Source organism: Trichosurus vulpecula, chromosome 5 (genome assembly GCF_011100635.1).
Source record: "Trichosurus vulpecula isolate mTriVul1 chromosome 5, mTriVul1.pri, whole genome shotgun sequence".
Taxonomy (NCBI): Eukaryota; Metazoa; Chordata; class Mammalia; order Diprotodontia; family Phalangeridae; genus Trichosurus; species Trichosurus vulpecula.
The window spans coordinates 96,301,657-96,322,010 of NC_050577.1; the positions used below are offsets into that span (position 1 = coordinate 96,301,657).

The following is a 20,354-nucleotide window of genomic DNA, read 5'->3' on the forward strand; positions in this document are numbered from 1 at the left end:
TGAGTTAGTTGCCATTATTAACTCCATTTTAAAGATGAAGAAATTGAGCTTGAGAAGTTAAGTGACTCACCCACGGTTACATAACCACTAAGTTACTGAGGCAGGACCTGAATTCAGGTCTTCCTGATTCCCTTTATCCACTATCCCAGATGTGTCAAATTTGAAGCCTGCAAAGCTTCCCAGTAAGGCCCAAATCAGGTTAAGATGTAATTGGGAAAATTTAACAAAATGATTTCAAAAACCACACAGATAATGTTAGTTTGTGGTTTTCTAAGTCAATATGACATGTAGGGATTTGTTTCTGTTTTGACACCACCACACTATCTTACCTAGCTGGCAATGTATCTTGTTGCTTTATATTCTGTACTGCTGACTTATCCTTTATCATGTTTCCATTATATCAACATATTTTTGCTATTCCCTACTTTGGTTCTTTTTTCCTAATTTATCATTTGTTTTTTAAATGAAAAAGTAACTTTTCCATTTCTATTAATGTTAGAAATATGGAGGTGACTCACTCATACCTTTTCTGAGTTTTCATTTTCCAATGTGTCATAGAGCAATCTCCCCTCTCCTTTTTTTTAAATCGAACTGTTGTGTTGAAGGCATGTCTAGCAAAGCCCCCTCAAATCCTCTTGTATTTCTTTAACAAAGTATTAAATTCCTTGAAAAAAGTAGCTCTTTGCTAAGATGTGAACTTGCTTGGCTGTGGATGCTCCCTAAAATAACAAATGATTTATTATTAGTCAGTTCATACTCCTGGGCTATGCATCATTGGTTTGGTCCTTCCTTGGGCCTTAAGTTTCCTTATCTGCAAAATGAGGTTGGACTAGATGGCCTTTGGGGTCCCTTCCACCTCTATCCCTATAATCCTACGGCTCTGGAGCTTGAGTGAGAAGCAGAGAAAAGACAGGGCCTTCAGGGAAGTAAGAGCCCTAGGGATGGCATCAGATGGACGCAGCTGCAGTGCAGCAAAGAGTTCCTGTCACCTGGAAAGCCTCAGGAATGAGAGCTGTTAACAGTGGCTCAAGCATGAGGGAAGCAGCAGAAGAGTTCCTGTACACTGCAGAGTTCCTAAGATGAAGCTAGAGAAGCAACAAGGGACGAGGCCATGTTATGGAGCAAACCCAGATCTTGTTCTTCATGGGTACCACAAGTATTGTGAAAGGTGTAGATTCTGAAGAAAGGTGGGCTCTTTGAGAGTGGGGATTGCTTGATTCCTTATTAACAACCCTAACTTCTTTCTCTGTTCACAAGGGGCCTGAAGTCCAAGATGTAAAATAAGCTAGAGCAAATGTATAGTCTCTAAGGGAGTGCGGGGTTCAGCACAGCTGGGCGTGGCTTAACCCTACAGCAAACCTGAGTTCTTTCCTGGTTTTGGACGCATAGCCCCAATCCTAGAAAACCACATAGAATCCTGGGAAGATGTTCTATGGAGAAGGGGTCAGCTATCCCCACCAGTTATCAACTGCCAAAGATCAAGGCATCCAGAGGAGCACATAACAGGCAAGTCACACCATCACCACCTCCCCTGCAACTCCGACGGTGTTTATAAGGTATGTCTCTGTGGCCAGGAGCCTTGGGAATAGCAGTGCCCCTCAGACCTCCAAACCTGCCTCCAGCTCAGTCCCCAAAGGCATCATCTCAGTAAACAACCACCATGGCAGTGCACCCTGATGGCCACCTATGCAGATGCTACAGCTTTCCCTTTTCAGCAGCCCCATCTAATTCAAAGTTTTTGCCACCAAAGTCTTTGATACCATTCAATGGTTCGACAGCAAAAAATGAATATGATTTTATCAGAAGTATTAAAGAAGGTATATGAAGTCAGATCTAAATAAATGGAAAAACATCAGTGGCTCATGGTTAGGCTGAGCTAATATAAGAAAAATGATGATTTTAACTAAATTAATTTACTTATTCAGTGCCATACCAATCAAACTACCAAAAAATTATTTTACAGAGCTGGATAAAATATTAACAAAATTCATCTGGAAGAACAAAAGGTCCAGAATATCAAGAGAATTAATGAAAAGAAATGCTAGGGAAGGTGGCCTAGCCATACCAGATATTAAACTGTACTATAAAGCAGCAGCCATCAAAACGACTTGGCACTGGCCAAGAAACAGTGGTGGATCAGTGGAATAGGTTAGGTACGCAAGACGCAGTAGTCAACGACTATAGCAATCTACTTTTTGAGAAACCCAAAGAATCCAGCTTCTGGGCTAAGGATTCACTATTTCACAAGAACTGCTGAGAAAATTGGGAAATGGTAGGGCAGAAACTGGGCATAGACCAATATCTTACACCACATACCAAAATAAAGTCAAAATGGGATCATGGTTTAAGAATAAAGGCTGATACTGAAGAAGATGCATGACCATATGCTTTGCTGTTACATCCTAAGGACCACTGGACCTTCCCATAACTTGCAGCTGAAACCACTTCTATGTGTTATTTCCTCCCTTTAGAATGTGAGCTCCTTGAAATCAGGGACCATTTTGCTTTTCTATTTGTATCCTCAGCACTAAGCACAGTGCTTTGCATAGAGTATGCATTTCAATGCCTTTTCATTCACTGACACATCTTGTATAATCACAGAATCAGGTGTCCTCAGTGGCGTTTTCTGTTGGGTTAAATAAATCCTGTCCTATACTGATGTTTTGTTAACCTGAGCTCTTGCGTTGTAACCCTTTTCTCTTTGCTGTGTAGATCACAACATGAGCTATAGTTTTACATTCCTTTAGGAAAACTAATTAGTCAAACACTGTCTCTTCCAGAAGAAAAACTTGTTTGGGGACAAAAAGTATGATTACTGAGAATTTCAAAACACTGAAGCCTGCCCATGTAGAAACACAGTTTTAACTCTGGGAGAGACTTATAAGCATATAAGGATGTTTTCAAATAATTTCATTTGGCTTGCGTACTAACTGGATTTGGGGGAATAAACTACAATTTATCTTCTATTTCGTGTAAAAGAAGTAGTCATTTCTTTCTTCAATTTTAAAACACAAGGACCAAAGATTAAAAATTTGTATATAACTCACGAAAAAACGTTAGTACTTTTTGTCAGAATTCGTTTATTCCATTTTTTTTAATTAATGCCTGTTTTCACTATTTATTATTTTAAGCAAAAGCTTTTAAACTCAAAGAGGCGGCGGAATGAACAATGGATTTGCAGTCAGAAGACCTTGGGTTTGAGTCCTGTCTCTGCCACAGCTGGGCGACCTTGGCCAATTCACTCACTTCGCCTCCCAGGATAAACTTTTGGAAACCCCTCTCCCAGGCTTGTCCACCAGAGTGAATTCGGCCTGTCGTGACCGCCCCCGAAGCAGCCCGAGCCTCGGCTCCGCTGCTCCCTCTCCAGGCTCTCTGTCTCTACTCCTTCGACCTGCTGCCTGGGCCCGGCATTCAGTGCTCTAGGAAGCTAGCGGCTCGTCATCTTTAGCTCCTCCCCAGAGGTGGAACCAGGCCCCCCCCACCCCCCTTCCCCCTCCCTAACCCTCCCCCCCGCAGGCCCCGCGGCCGTCCATGCGCGGCGGTGGGAAATCTCTCACCGGCGCAGGAGCCGCCTCGGCCATGGCCCTTCGTCTCCTTCCCAGGCGCCGGAGTAAGGCCTTTCCCCTTCGGCCGGGCTCTGGCCTCCAGCCGCCGCTCCGTCGGTCCGTCCGGGTCCGCCACCCCACCCGCTCCACATGGGCGAGCTCCCTCCCTCTAGCCCCAACCGCTGTAGTCAGTAAAACTCGCAATGCATCCTGGGACCTCCGCTCCCCGCTCAACCCCGGAAGCCGCCTCTTCTGCAGGCTTGTCACCCAGCGCCGCCTCTGGGCGGGAAGAGTAAATGCGAAGGTTTAGTTCAAGAGCTTCAGCCCGGGCAGGAGCCGGCAGAGGCTTCAAGCCAGGAATTATTATTTTGTTGACTATCTAGATTTAAGCGATGGAGAAAATATTAATAATGCAGATGAAACCTATGTCGAATGTTAAACATTTACCAGCACATCCCTGATTTACCACCAGCTTTTCTGCATCAAAGGTCAATAGACATAGTCTCAGTGGATTAAATGCATTAATATATCAAGTAGAAAGTCTTACAAAAGTAATAAAATAAAATGATATTTTGCAAATATAACAGTTCTGCTTAGAGACACAAGTGATCTTTATTTTAAAAATACATCAAAATAGAAAATTCTACATTAAAATATATATTAGCCAATGCAACACTGGCATCATTTTTAACATCTCTTAAAATTAATGAAACATTGTTCCTTTGAAGAAATAGCTTGCTACATAATTATTTATTCTTAATTGTTGCAAATATCTCTTGGCAAATCTCTGAGTGATGCATTTGGATTACCAAAAAATATTAAGTTAATGGTAACTTTTCCTATTCCTTCAAATTACTTTTTTTAAAAAAAGATCTCAGGGAAGGTAGGTGGGCAGTGAGTAGAGCACCAGCCCTGGAGTCAGGAGGACCTCAGTTCAAATCCAGCTTCACACATTTGACACATTTACTGTCTGTGTCACCTTAGGCAAGTCACTTAACCCCAATGGGCCCTGCCCTCCCCCTGCAAAAAAAAAAAAGAAAAAAAAAGATTTCTCCATAGCAGCCTTCCAAACTCAGAGTGAAAGAATGAATTGACACATTTTAAGTTTGAAATCTGATGAGCAAGTTTTCATTAAAATTATTTTAGAACATTAATTCATTCAATAAACATTTGCTAAGTGCATACTATGTGCCAGGCACTGTGCTAAGCAGGGAAAATGAAGCAAAAGCCTCTCCCTGCTCTCAAAGAGCTTAAAATCTAATGGGGGAGACAACATGTAAACAAATATATACAAAGTAAGCTATGTACAAGATAAATAGGAAATAAGTAAAAGAACACACTTCTTTAAAAAGATTTTACAATAAAGTATACCTGCAAAAAGATTCCACATCTTCTTCAGATCTTTACATTAAAGACTTTCCCCAGGATTACTGATAGAAGCTATAAAGCTGTGTTCTCCAAAGGTCTAGATAATTCATAAAATTAACACAGTATATTCCTATTACTGAGGCAGCTAGGAGACTCAATGGATAGAAGGCTGGGCCAGAGTTAGGAAGACCCAAGTTCAAATTCAGCCTCAGACATTCACTAGCTATGTGGCCCTGGGCAAGTTACTTAATTTCCATTTGCCTTAATCTACTGGACAAGGACAAGGCAAACCACTCCAGTATCTTTGCCAAGAAAATCCCATACAGGGTCACAAAGAGTCAGACACGATTGAATAACTGAACAACAACAAAAAATTCCTATTACATGATGTGCCATTTCCAAATCTCAATGAGTACAACGGTTCTTGTTGAGATGGTGAATTCTTGCTGTGAGAAGAATAGGGGGTAACCTTGAGTATTCCAAGGCCACGCCAACAGAAGACAAATTAAATCTGGCAAGTCCCACCACACTGGTAAGGCTTCTGGTATAGGCAGGCAACCTGCATATGTGTCATTAGAGGACAAGTCCAGCTTAATTGAGAAACTCCACCAGGTTGGCTGCTGGGTGATGAATTCTTCAACCACAGCAACTCTCTGCAGTGATAGACGAGTTGTAAGCTCCAAAGGTGAAAGGAGTTACCCAAAGGAGTTACTGAAACTAATGGAATCCCTGATCCTTGAAGTATTGACTGTCATTCCAACTATACTGCCAACAAGTCTGCTGCAATGTGGAACAGAGAAAATATAATCAAATAATGGTCAATCCTCTCATCTACCAAGATGAAGTTAGAGAACTCTTCTAAACCAATTGGAGTTCTCTTTCTCATCTCCATCTTTAATAATCTTCTCTCAAGACAGTACAGGTAGCACTTCTTTTCCTGATCACTCAAGGATAAAGTGTTCTCTGTCTCAAATTTTCCTAGCGCCCTTTGTCTGGATCTCTTTTGCCCTTATTACCAATCACATTTACCCTCATCTTCTATTGTACTTCTCCGTATTGCATCATAACCTTTCTGATATAATGTGAGTAGTTTGAGAGCAAGAAATGTAATTTTTAATTGAACTGAAAATAACTTACTGAAATAGCTTTTTAATCTTTGTAGTTAGATGAATATATTACAATGAAGATGCAGTTTCACTTGTTTCCTGTCATAATATTTTGAGTTTATAGAGTAAGAACATTTTCTACAATTTCTTCACTGTTTGTTCAGATAGAAATTTAGATTCAAATACTAGGAATTAGTTAAAAAGGTACAACCTAAAAATTTGAAATCTTTATTGGATTTTAACAAACCATAAATTACTACCTAAGTGAGAGAAGCTGTATTATTATAGTTTAATGATATGACATATGATTACAGACTTCTTTACCATAAGATCCAACTTAACAGGTTTATCTTGTATAAGAAATTTGTTCTGTAACCATGGCCCAGAAGCAAAGCTCTGGGTTTACTTGGCCTGGGTTCAACATTGTTTATTTCTCTCAAATCACTCTTTGTAGTCCTTCTCTAATGGACAAGTGAATGAAGGACATAGTTTTTAAAAAGAATAAACTATCAGTAAAAACCTGGAAAATGGTAAAAATCACTGATAATCAAAGAAATGCAACCTAAGGGATTACTTCACAACAGACAAATTAGAAGCACAGTGCTGGTGGGATATGAATTGTTTTACTTGTTTTAAGTTGAAAAACAATTTGGAATTGTGCAAGGAAATAAGTAAATTGTTCATATTGTTTAAATGGCTTAAGGAAACAACTGGAGAACATATTTAAATTGTAACTGTACAAGAAAATCTGGGATATATGGTTGTCACAGGTATAATATCTATCCTATAAGAATTTACTATTTGGCAAGTCAAAGAATATGGACTTTTAAAAGAGGAAACAAGCCCCAGGGAAACTATTATCTTCGTTAAATATCTAATATATTGCCAAGTACTGAAGGGCTGGGAGGATAAAAAGCTTGAATAAGAAACATGGAATCTGAGGTCAAGTAGAGAACTATGATACATACACAATTACCTATAACATGAAAAAGTGATATAAAAGGGGGTGAGACATTCTGGGGGGAAAGTTCATTATTGACTGGAGGCAGGTCACAGAAGAATAGGTTCACAGACTGACATTAGGGATGGTCATTTATAGGAGGGATAGGATTGAAACAGAGAGAAATAGAGAGGATATTCCAGACATAGGGAATGGCCTGAGCAAAAGCGCCAAGGCAAGAGAGCCCACTTGTAGCCAGAACTGTGTGGAAGTGGTGTTGTCCGAAGTATGGAATGTGGAGGTAAGGGGGTGCCAGATTGTGTAAGGCTTTGAAAAGCCAGGCTGAGGATGTTAAACTTGATTCTACAGGCAATAAGTAGCCATCAAAAGGTTTTGAAGGGAGGAGTGAGGGGCTCAGATGCGAATAAGGAGGAGGATTCTTGTCAAGAATGTATGGAAGGAGGGGCGGAGCCAAGAGGGCAGCTGGAAAGTAGGGACTTGCATGAGCTCCCCGCCAGGTCTCTCTAAAAACCTATAAAAATGGCTCTGAACAAATTCTAGAGCTGCAGAACCCACAGAATAGCAGAGGGAGGCAGGGCTCAAGCCTACGACAGCCTGGATGGTCACTGGGTAAGGTCTATTGCATGGAGCTGGGAGCAGAGCAGAGCCCAACATGGGCTGCGCCTAGACCAACCAGACTGGGAGCTGAGCAGAACAGGCCCTGGCACCTTGAATCAGTGAGCTGTGGCACTTACCAGACTTCTCAACCCACAAACACCAAAGACAACAGAGAAGGTTACTGGGAAAAGCTGCGGGGACAGACAGATAGGAGTTCATGGTTCAGCCACCGCCCTGGGGACAGCGGAGGTGGTGCAGCTCTGAGGACAGAACTACAGCTGCAGTTGCTTCTGGCCCCAGGCCCACCTGGTGGGAGGAGTTAAGTGGTGGATCAGAGCAGGAGTGCAGAGCCTCCTTAAGATCTGAGTTGGGTCCAGGTTGGTGGTTCTTGGGGGAGGAGGAGCACTGGTGTGGCAGAGCTTGCTGTGTAGAAATAGCTCTGAAAACAACAGCACAGCCCCTCAAGCCTGGGACAAAGTACTCTATACTCTACAAGCAGTCATACCCTGACAAAAAACTCAAGGGTCAAGTAGTTGGCTGGGAACATGGCCAGGCAGTGAAAATGCACTCAGATTCAGACTCAGACTTTGGAATCTTTCTTTGGTGACAAAGAAGACCAAAACATACAGTCAGAAGAAGTCAACAAAGTCAAAGAGACTACATCAAAAGCCTCCAAGAAAAACATGAACTAGTCTCAGGCCATGGAAGAGCTCAAAAAGGAGTTGGAAAAGCAAGTTAGAGAAGTAGAGGAAAAATTGGGAAGAGAAATGAGAGTGATGTGAGAAAACCATGAAAAACAAGTCAATGACTTGATAAAGGAGACCCAAAAAAATACTGAAAAAAACAACACCTTAAAAATAGACTAACTCAAATGGCAAAAGAGCTCCAAAAAGCCAATGAGGAGAAGAATGCCTTGAAAGGCAGAATTAGCCAAATGGAAAAGGAGATCCAAAAGTCCACTGAAGAAAATACTACCTTAAAAATTAGATTGGAGCAAGTGGAAGCTGGTGACTTTATGAGAAATCAGGATATTATAAAACAGAACCAAGGAATGAAAAAATGGAAGACAATGTGAAATATCTCCTTGGAAAAACCACTGACCTGGAAAATAGATCCAGGAGAGATAATTTAAAAATTACTGGACTACCTGAAAGCCATGATCAAAAAAAGGGCCTAGATATCATCTTTCAGGAAATTATCAAGGAGAACTGCCCTGATATTCTAGAGCCACAGGGCAAAATAGAAATTGAAAGAATCCATCGATCGCCTCCTCAAATAGATCCCAAAAAGAAATCTCCTAGGAATATTGTTGCCAAATTCCAGAGCTCCCAGATCAAGGAGAAAATACTGCAAGCAGCCAGACAGAAACAATTTGAGTATTGTGGAAACCCAATCAGAATAACCCAAGATCTGGCAGCTTCTACATTAAGAGATCGAAGGGCTTGGAATGCGATATTCCGGAGGTCAATGGAGCTAGGATTAAAACCTAGAATCACCTACCCAGCAAAACTGAGTATCATGTTCCAAGGCAAAATATGGACTTTCAATAAAATAGAGGACTTTCAAGCTTTCTCCGTGAAAAGACCAGAAGCTGAATAGAAAATTTGACTTTCAAACACAAGAATCAAGAGAAGCATGAAAAGGTAATCAAGAAACGGAAATTGCAAGGGACTTACTAAAGTTGAACTGTTTTGTTTACATTCCTACATGGAAAGATGAATGTGTATGTATGTATATATCTATGTGTATATGTATGTATGTGTGTATGTGTGTGTATATATATATGTGTGTTTATGTATATGTAGATATATATATATATGTAAAAGAGAGAGAGCAGACACAGGGTGAGTTGAAGATGAAGGGAAGATATCTAAAAGAAATAAAATGAAATTAAGGGATGAGAGAGTAACATACTGAGAGAGGGAGATAGGGAGAGATAGAATGGGGTGGATTATCTGGCATAAAGGTGGCAAGAGGAAGCAGTTCTATGGGAGGAGGGGAGAGGGCAGGTGAGGGGGGAATGAGTGAACCTTGCTCTCATCAGATTTGGCCTGAGGGGGAATACCATACATACTCAGTTGGGTATCTTACCCCACAGAAAAGAAGAGGGAGGAAGATAAAAAAAAATAAAAGGGGGGGGATGATGGAGGGGAGGGCAGATGGGGGTGGAGGTAATCAAAACAAACACTTTGGAAAGGGGACAGAGTCAAGGGAGAAAATTCAATAAAGCGGGATGGGTTGGGAAGGAGCAAAATGTAGTTAGCCTTTCACAACATGAGTATTGTGGAAGGGTTATACATAATAATACATGTGTGGCCTAGGTTGAATTGCTCAACTTCTTAGGGAGGGTGGGTGGGAAGGGAAGAGGGAAGAGAATTTGGAACTCAAAGTTTTAAAATCAGATGTTCAAAAACAAAAAAAAGTTTTTGTATGCAACTAAAAAATAAGATACACAGGCAATGGGGCGTAGAAATTTATCTTGCCCTACAAGAAAGGAAGGGAAAAGGGGATGAGAGGGGAGGGGGGTGATAGAGGGGAGGGCTGACTGGGGAACAGGGCAACCAGAATATAAGCCATCTTGGAGTGGGGGGGAGGGTAGAAATGGGGAGAAAATTTGTAATTCAAAATGTTGTGAAAATCAATGCTGAAAACCAAATATGTTAAATAAATAAATTGCATTTAAAAAAAAAAAGAAAGAAAAAGCAGTTCTGTAGGAAGGGAAGAGGGGGCAGGTGAGGGGGAATGAGTGAATCTTGCTCTCATCAGATTTGACTTGAGGGGGGAATACCATACACACTCAACTGGGTATCTTACCCCACAGGAAAGGAGGAGGAAGGAGATAGAAAAGGGGGGATGACAGAGGGGAGGGCAGACAGGGGGAGGAGGTAATCAAAAGCAAACACTTTTGAAAAGGGACAGGGTCAAGGGAGAAAATTGGATAAAGGGGGATAGGCTAGGAAGAAGCAAAATATAGTTAGTCTTTCACAACATGAGTATTGTGGAAGGGTTCTGCATAATGATACACATGTGGCCTATGTTGAATTGCTTGCCTTCTTAGGGAGGGTGGGTGGTGAGGGAAGAGAGGAGAGAATTTGGAACTCAAAGTTTTAAAAGCAGATGTTCAAAAAAAAAGTTTTTGCATGCAACTAGGAAATAAGATATACAAGCAATGGGGCATAAAAATCTATCTTGCCCTACAAGAAAGTAAGGGAAAAGGGGATGGGGGGGAATGCGGTGACAAGGGAGGGTTGACTAGGGAAAGGGGCAACCAGAATATATGCCATCTTGGAGTGGGGGGGAGGGTAGAAATGGGGAGAAAATTTGTAATTCAACCTCTTGTGAAAATTAATGTTGAAAAATGAAAATATTAAATAAATAAATAATGATTTAAGGAAAAAAGAATGTATGGAAAAGGGAAGGGCTGCTGAGAGTCTCTTTCAACAGTGTAGATATGAGACACTAAGTGCTTATATGAAGGTGATGGCAGTGAGAATAAAAAAGAGGAGGTATATGTAAGAGACTGTGGAGGCACAAGCCACAGGACCTGGTAAATGAATGAAGGGAGGAATAGGGCAGAGTAAAAGACAATGCAACAGTTTCAAATACCGACACTGGATGAATGATAATGCCGCTTTCAGAAGTAGTGAAATCAGAAGAGAAGCAGGTTTAGGTGACAGATAATAGTTTAGCCCAGTTGCCTGCACACAGTGATGCTTAGTCAATGTTAACTGGTTGATTAATTTTGGCTACGGTCTGGCTGGGATTGCAATGGGACACAAAGCTATAGCAGGGCTATAGTTAGAAATGTGGGTCTGAAGCTCAGGAGAGAAGCCAAAATTAGAGATACAGATTTGGGAGAGAGGGGAAGAAGGAGTAATTCAAACAATGTGACTGAATAAAGACAGAGCAAGAGAAGAGTGCTCCAATAAAACAACTGTGGGAGAGTATGAAAGATTCTCCTGCAGTTAGGAAGATGAAGAGAAGTCACAGCCTGGGATGAAAAAAATTATTCAATGTCCAGTCATGTGCAAGGCACCATGCTAGGTGCTGATAAGTACAGAAATGAGAACTTGGCCTTTGATTTCACTGGTTTAGTGAACTCCTAGGTGGGAAAACACCCTATACCAATGCAGGGTGACACCTCTGCACTTCATAGTCTCAGAGCACTGCTCAGAGCAGAGATGTCAAACATGCTTGGCTAACACTCCCAAGTAAGTCAATATGTGGTTGCAGGGATCCTTGTGTACAGACTGATGCTCCTGTTTCTGAGTTTGACACTGGAGTACTAAGAAGGTAAGTGACTTCCACAGGGTAACATAGCTAACATGTATCAGTGGAAGGACTTGAATGTCAGGACTAAATCCACAATACCTTACTGCCTCTAATGGAATAAAACATTAAATAAGACAGTCTTTTTCCTCAAAGAATTTACAATATAATAGGAGAGATGACACAAATAACATGAATTAGAATACAATAAGCACGAAGAAAACATTTAGCAAAAGAGCACTATAAAAATGAAAAGGGAGAACTGGAGGACAGGGAAAGACTTCAGAAAGGAGGTGGCACCCAAAAGGATGGAAATGGCGGTGGAAATCTCCTCCAAACAGGGGGTCAATGTGAGCAAAAGCAAAATGAAAACCAGGGGCAGGGCCTCTTCCAGAATGTCTGGAATACAGGCTGTGTAAAGGACACTAGCCTGACATCAGACTACAAAGATGGCCATGCTGATGTTCTAGGAGGACACAAGTCTAGCTCCACCTTACTGATTTTTTCCTGTCTGAATCTTGATCAGCATTCTCTCGTGATAATTCCTAATACTCCCTCTTTGGAAACCATATTTCTCCAGCTAGATTTCCACCACAATAACTGGGCTTCAGCCAAGACTTCAAATGAATTTAAAAGCACAGCTCCATCCAAAACCCTGCCCGCAGATCCCCACTAGGAAGATTCCACGGGCAGTGACAAAATGGATGGACTGGAGAGTAAAGTCAAAAGACCAGCTAGTGGCTTATTACGATAGTTGAGGTGATGAGGTTCTAAAATAGAATTGTAGGAAAAGAGAAGGGATTTGAGATAATATATATGATGGGCTGTAAAGGAGAAGGAAAAATAAAAAATGAAATCTGAATATAAAGAAGGAGTGGTAACGCCCCAAAGAATGCCATTTGCTATCATTTCCAGCTAAGAGAACAGAAATGAATTGTTCTGGTGATCTCTGGAAGAAGAAAAAGAGAATGGAGTCAAAGGGAGTAAGAATATACTATAAGGGGAAAAAGAAAAAAAAGTGGGCTTCAGGGCTTTATTTTTCTAAGAGGTAATGACAATAGAACTTCATTTCCTTGTTGAACCAAGTTATGGGAAAAACCAAAAGAAGTAAAAATTTCTTCTGGTGGAAGATGAAATGATTCTATGGAGCCTTAGGGAGAAGAAACCTTTTAAGGTTCCATGTCACACTTTGGAAAACTGAGGCCCAGAGGTTAAGTGACTCACTCAAGGTGATACAGGGACAAAGTTGTTAGCTCTCTTAAAAAGGATCTTATACAATCCCTTTATAAATGGGAAACATAATAAATTATAAGGGAAAATAGATTATATAAAACATTAATAATCAGAAACTAAACTGGACCACAGTTCAAGAACTTTAACAATGAAAGGGATGTTACCAATTTATTTTTTACAAATAAAAAATCCCTTAGGAATCTACTTACCTCTGGAATTTTTATATGGCAAGAAGGTGAGGGAATCCTTTTAGTTTAATCAATAATCCTGAGGTGAAATCCAGGCAGGGTAAAGTAGAAGAGAAGTTTTTCATTTATACATATCACTCAGGCTTGGATTTCAGGGTTTTCTATGTATGAAGGTATGTGCATGTTGGATAGGAACAAGGAGTTCCCTCAGTACTTTGGAGGGCCCTTAATAAGATAAGAAAAGCAACATGAGGCCAGATGCCCCTTTTAATAAAGGGCAAAGCAGCAGCATTGCAAAGTGAAGCTTACAGAAGGAAGCCTTTCATGGTCCTTCACACTCCAGGTCTACCAGATGGTGAAGCCTCCATTCCACACATTGGTCTGGTCTTTGTGTGGTTCTGGCTTTCTAGCAGATCATTACATTAACCCCATTTTACATTAACCCCAATAACGGTCCAAAGGGCTCACTGCTGGGAACCTTGTCTGGCTTAGCACTGTTCAATCTTTCCCCAGCATGAACTGTGAGGTGGGTGTTGAGCGCACCCTTGTAAGTAAATCTTCTGCCACACTCACTGCATGAGAATGGCCTCTCTCTGATGTGCATTTGCTGGTGCACTTTCAAGGCACGTCTGTGGCTGAAGGTCTTTTTACACTCAGGACATGGAAACGCTTTTTCCCTGCTATGGACTTTGCTATGCTCAGTGAGCTGAAACCGATGGCTGTAGATTCTACCACACTCACTGCAAGAGAAGGGTTTCTCCCCACTATGGCTCGTGATGTGTTTAGCGAGCTCCGACTGCTCCACGAAACTCTTGCCACACTCACCACAGCAGAACGGCTTCTCCCCTTTGTGGACTCGGATGTGACTGGTGAGATGAGATCGACGGATGAAGCTCTTTCCGCACTCCCCACAGAAGAACGGCTTCTCTCCACTGTGGACTCTGATGTGTACAGTGAGCTGAGACTGATAGCTGTAGGTCTTGCCACATTCACTGCAGGAGAAGGGCTTCTTTTCACTATGGACTCTGACGTGTCTGGTTAGCTTAGACTGATGGGTGAAAGTTTTGCCACATTCTCCACAAGAGAACTGTTTCTCTGTGTTGTGGACTCTGAGATGTTTGGTGAGCAAAAATTTCCGGGTAAAGCTCTTACTGCACTCACTACAGGAAAATGGCTTCTCCCCACTGTGTTGGATGAGATGGGCCTTCAGATTTATCTTTAGTCGGAAACATCTGTCACACTCAGGACACTGGAAAGGCTTCTCTCCAGTATGGAGTGTGATGTGTTGGTTGAGGTTATTCTGTCTGTTGAAGCACTTGCCGCACTCACTACAGGAGAAAGGTCTTTCCCCCGTATGGAGACGCTGGTGGATTTTCACAGAAGACTTCTGCCTGAAGCTTTTATCACACTCAGGACACTGGAAGGGCTTCTCCCCACTGTGTACTCTGATGTGCTCTGTGAGCCTGGACTGATGGATCAAACTCCTGCCACACTCCCCACAGGGGCAGGGCTTCTCTCCGCTGTGAAGTCTCAGATGTGCCTTCAGACTTCTCTCTAGGCGGTACTTCCTATCACACTTGGGGCATGGAAAGGGTTTTTCCCCAGTGTGGACGCTGATGTGATCGGTAAGACTAGACTGGCAGGTGAACCACTCACCACACTCCCTGCAGGAGAATGCTATTTGTTCATCATCGGAGTTTTGGTGAAACTTTAAGGAGGTCTTCCTATAGCAGCTCTCATCACATTTTTGGCAGTGGAAAGGCTTTTCCCCACTGTGAATTCTCATATGGGTGCTGAGAATAGACTGAAAGGTGAAGGTCTTGCCACACTCATCACAGGAAAATGGCTTCTGCCCACTGTGGAGGCCCTGGTGTGGATGCAAGTAGGATCCTAAGCAGCTCTTCCCACATTCTTCACAGGAGAACAGGTTCCCCCAGCTGGGTATGTGCTGAAGCTCCTCTAAGTCAACCTTGCTGCAGAAGCTTCTTTTTCTCTTGGGGCCTCGAGGGGGCCACTCTCCCCTGTGAACCAGCTGGTGAGCAATCAGGCTCCATTTCACACAAGAGCTCTTCTCACATTGGCGGCACTGGAGGGGCTTCTCCTGGCAGCAAAGCCTCTGACTTTGCTCGAAGTTAGACTTGCTGCTTAATGTCTTCTTACACTTTGAACACTGGCAGAGTTCCTCCTTGGGATGGCTCCTTTGGTGGAGTACCAAGTGACCTTTCCCGTGGAAGCTGTTATTAGACACACAGCAATGGAAGCATCTCTGTCGTAGGGGGACTTCCTGACAGCCCAGGGGGCCTGGGATTTTATGGTTCAGGGCTCTCTTCCTCAGGAAGGACCCCTTAATGCTGTGAGCTTTTAGAAAAACAGGGTTTTTGTTTTGAATGTGGAAGTATCTCAAGGTAGTTCTTTGAACAGACATGGAGCAAAGATTTCCTTTTCTCCATGGTAAAGATTTAAGTAAATCTTGGCTTTGATGATCATGCAAATGGAATTCCTCTTCTTTTGTACTCACAGCTCCCTGGCTTTCTGGAATTATGAACAAATACTCAGTTATTAGTCCTGTCTGCCCTACGATAGGATCTATCCAAATCACTACTAAAGTGAAACACAGTTAACAAAGGCTGTCCTACGAATCTAGATCCATCTCACCTTCATTCCCAGAGAGGTCCACAACTTTGCCTTTTAAGTATTTGTCATTAAAATAATTACAAAATAGTCAAGAGTATGGAGATGTACTTTAGACTGAACAAATAAGATTCAAGATGTATTTGATAAACAACAATAAAGTTGTGGTTCCCTGGGTTCATTAATATAAAGCCCAACCTTCATAAGTTTACCAGATCCTCTAGTTCGGCCAAGGAGGAAGAGAATTCTCAGTGGATGTTGCCCAATGTGAAGGTGTCATCACTGAGCTCAGGCCTATTTAACTAAGGAGCTTTGTTAGGGAATTCAAGTAAATGCATGACATAATCAGTAATGTTCCCAAACTAAACAACATGAAAAGACTTTAAAACAGCATATAGCAATTTTTTTTGTATTTAGCAAATATCAAATATGAGCATTTTCAGTACATAAAGACAGAACTATACACAAAACTACAAATCTCTATTACACACTGTTTGCATCTTTTAGAAAGCATTCTAATCAAAGCTATCTTATAGTAGACAAGAAACAGAAAAAGTAGACCAGAAGAGTAGGAGAAACCAGAATACGCCCAAATACATAAATTGAAGCTGTGAGAAAGATTGATGAGAGAAAAGAGAACCAAAGACAGATGGTTGAGGAACAATCACTTTAAGGATTCAGGAAAAAGATAAGGAACAAATGAAGGAGACATAGAGATGGTTAGAGAGGTAAGAGGTAAACTAGGAGACAGTGGCATCTCTGAAACCAAGAGAGAAGAGATCCAGAAGAAGAGGGTCTACAATGTTAAAAACTACAGAAAGGTCAAAGAGGATGGGCATAAAAGATGGTGTTTTTTGGTGATTATTGGTGACTTTCAGGAGGCAGCCAGGTATAGATGTGGATGGAGCACTGGTCCTGGAATCAGGAAGACTTGAGTTCAAATTTAGTTTCAGACTCTTACTAGCTATATGATCCTGGCCAAGTCACTTAACCTCTGTTTGCCTCAGCTTCCTCAACTATAAAATAAGGATAATAACAGCACTTACCCTGAAAGGCTGTTGTGAGGATCAAATGAGATGTTAATTGTAAAGCGCTTAGCATGTACAGTTGCCTGGCACATAATAGGTACTTAAATACTTGTTTCCTTCCTTCCTTCAATAGAATAGTTTCAGTAGTATGGTAGGGACAGAAGCCCATCATAACAGGCTGATGAGAGAAGGTACAATGTGAAAGTGGAAGAACTAGGTATAGACAACACTTTCAAGGAATTTAGTAATGAAGGGAGGAAAAGAGATGGGATAGTAAGTATTAAATGATCTAGAAGGCTCAAAGGAAGGCATCTTTTGGATTGAACATTAAGCATATTTGCAGGTAGAGAGGAAGGAGCCAATGGTAATGGACTAATGAAGATATAGGAGAAAGAAAGGAGATTCCTAAAGCAAACAAGATTCTGGAAAAAGCAGGAGGGAATAGGCTCAAAAGAGTAGGAAGAGGGATTTGCCTTACTAAACATTAAGATAAGGTTAAGTGAAATTAGAATTAAGTTACAGGTATTTTTAGACCATTATTGAAAGGACACTGGGTTAACAATATGGGGCATGGGGACTGGAAGAATGGCTATTTGTAATGTGAACCTAGGATCAAAGACTTTAGAACTTGAAGAAACCTCAGAGATCACCTGCCCCAGGGGTTCTTAATCTGAGGTCCATTGATTTCTATAACGTCTCTGGATAGATTTCAGGCGGTCGATGAACTTGAATGGAAAAAAATTGTAACTTTATTTTCACTAACTTCTCTAACTATAATTTAACATTTCCTACAATTATGAATTTTAAAAACCATATTATTCTCAGAAGTGGTCTATATGTTTGAATAGCCTGCCAAAGGGGTCCAAGACACAAAAAAGCTTAAGAACTCAAGATCTAGGAGTTAACTTTGCCTTTCAATTCCCAGTCCCTCACTCTACAAAAGAAGGAAGGTGATACCCAGAAAAGTAAACTGACTTGCTTAAGGACATCCGGCTAATAAATGGCAGAGTCAGACTGCAAACCTAGGTCCTTTGACTCTAGATCCAGTGGTCTTTCCACTATACCAGATTGTGGAGCTCTACTCAAGTCAAATGACATTGGAATAAAAGATAGATAATTTTATTAGGATTACTAAAATCATGTCCTTAAGGGATTTGGGTATAATGAACCTGCCTGCCAGACTCGTTCATTTTCTGTGACAATTTCTGTTCCTGGCCAAAGATTAACTTATGAGCTAGGGCCAAGCACACCCTAAAAACTATAAACAAGTATTGAGTTTTACTGGATTGTTGAAGGTAGAGAATGGATGACATAAAGACAGACAGGAGATGGTGGGATTTCTGGGAAGAGAAGGGTTATTGGGAATAGAAGACTCTGTGTGATCACAGTAGGTTAGGCCAGATCATCTTCAGAGCGTGACTCATCTGATCCCCCAAGCTATTATAGACCAAATGGGCAACAAAATTGCTTATTAAAAAGACAGCTTTGGTATTGGATCCATATGTTACTTTGAATCTTTGACCCATTATATGAATGAAACACAGATGACGATACTGAAAAGGTTTGAGGACTGGGGGAATAAAACTGAGGTAGTGCATGTCTAACGTTTTCAATTTTCTCAGCGACGTAGGAGGCTAGGTCATCTGATAGAAATGTGAGAGGTGAGGTCATGGTTGGAAAGATTCATGAAAAAAAGGCAAAAAAGAGTGAGAGAATAACAGCATGTATATTGACTATAATAATATAGTGAAAAATTATATGTATAAATACAGAGACTAATGGACAGAGAGAGGCAGCTAGGTGGCACAGTGGATAGACCGTTGGGCCTGGAGTCCAGAAGACTCATCTTCCTGAGCTCAAATCTGGCCTCAGACTCTTACAAGTTGTATGACCCTGGGCAAGTCACTTCACCTGTTTGCCTCAGTTTCCTCATCTGGAAAATGAACTGGAGAAGGATATGGCAAACCATTCCTGTATCTTTTTAAAAAATTTTTTTTCATTCCTGTATCTTTGCCAAGAAAACACCAAATGGGTTCACAAAGAATTGGACAAGACTGAAAATGACTGAACAAAAGAAATGGACAGAGAATGTATAGGGATATAGAGATTATGATTTTATATGAACACGTAGGCAGAAATTCAGTTTTACATATAAGTAGTTGCAAATGTAGATATGATTGGTTTTGTAGCTTAAAGTTCAGTGCATGACACTGAAACTATTTCCAAATAAAATTTTTTAAAAAGCAAGAAGAAAGAATTAAGGAGGGTAACTTACTGACATTCTTATTCTCCTAGATCTTGAAAATATTTAACTTATTCATTCACCTGGAATAGGGCATGCTGGGTCTGGTCTCTCTTCTAAGTATGGTTGATTCAAAATAAGTGGTTCGATCCCCTGCTTAAACCAAGGGAAATCATCAGCCCTCAGGAATGCTAGGCTCACCTCTGAGAAAGGCAACAGTATGTGCAGAATGAGACACACATTTTTAGACATGGTCACTATGGGAATCTGTTTTACTTGACTATGCATATCTGTTACAAGGACTTTATTTTTTTTTCTTCATGAGAGGTAAGGGGGAAGGAAGAAAATAAATGTTCATTAATTAAAAAAAACTGGAAAAAAAGAAAAGGAATCATACCAGAGCTCATATTTAAGTTCTCTTAGTCACAACTAACAATTCATTTCAACTTAAAACATTTATTAAGTGCTTACTATATGCAAGGTACTATGCTGGTTGCTAGATATACCAAGCAAACAATAAAAATCATTGCCCTCACTGTAGCTTATATTCTACTTGAGGAATATGGGTACGTAAGTAAATAAATAAGGATAGGTTTACCCTTTGTGACTCTAAGTGATTTTTTTTCCAGTCAATTGGTCCTCATAATGACTTCAACTATAAATGATTGTGTATAATCTCCTAATTAGTTTTCTAATCTTCTCAAATTTCTTGCTACTTTAATACATTGTGCAAATACCTGACCTACATTCCTAAAAAAAAAAAACACTATATGCCTTGAAACCTTTCTAGTTTTGAAATGTTTTGTGTTTGGCTATTAATTTCTTTCTTTCCTTCTTTTTGTAAAAGTGATGGGGTGCTTGGTGCTTGTGCTTGGACCCCAATTCTAACATTACATTTCTCATTAGTCTCTGCTTGGGTGCCAGTGCCTGGATCCCGATTCCAAAATCACATCCAGTTCTAAAATCACATCTCTACCTAGCTTCAAAATACTGGCCCTCGCAGTTCCTCTCCAGTTCAAGGGCAGCATGCCTTAGCAAAACACTCCCGATACTGTGGCCAGCTGCACTATAGAATTTATTCGTCTGACTCCCTGTGTACGTGCTAATTGGCTGTGCACTGGGTTATAACAATATTTACTACTTACTGACCTTGCTGATATGTATCCTAGACATAGTCAAATGTATA

The 20,354-nt window shown here is 41.0% G+C and overlaps 1 protein-coding gene across 1 annotated transcript in view; it reads right to left on the reverse strand.

The window, feature by feature from the left end:
* Positions 1-3,714: 3,714 nt before the first annotated feature.
* The window catches only part of LOC118850953 (oocyte zinc finger protein XlCOF6-like), a 28,114-nt gene continuing 11,474 nt past the window's right edge, over positions 3,715-20,354 (reverse strand). The window contains exons 4-6 of the mRNA XM_036760564.1: positions 13,736-15,625; positions 6,988-6,995; positions 3,715-3,924 (exon numbers count right to left, since the gene is read on the reverse strand). Of these exons, the coding sequence (XP_036616459.1) occupies positions 3,715-3,924; positions 6,988-6,995; positions 13,736-15,625 (2,108 nt within the window). The remainder of the gene's footprint in view (positions 3,925-6,987; positions 6,996-13,735; positions 15,626-20,354) is intronic.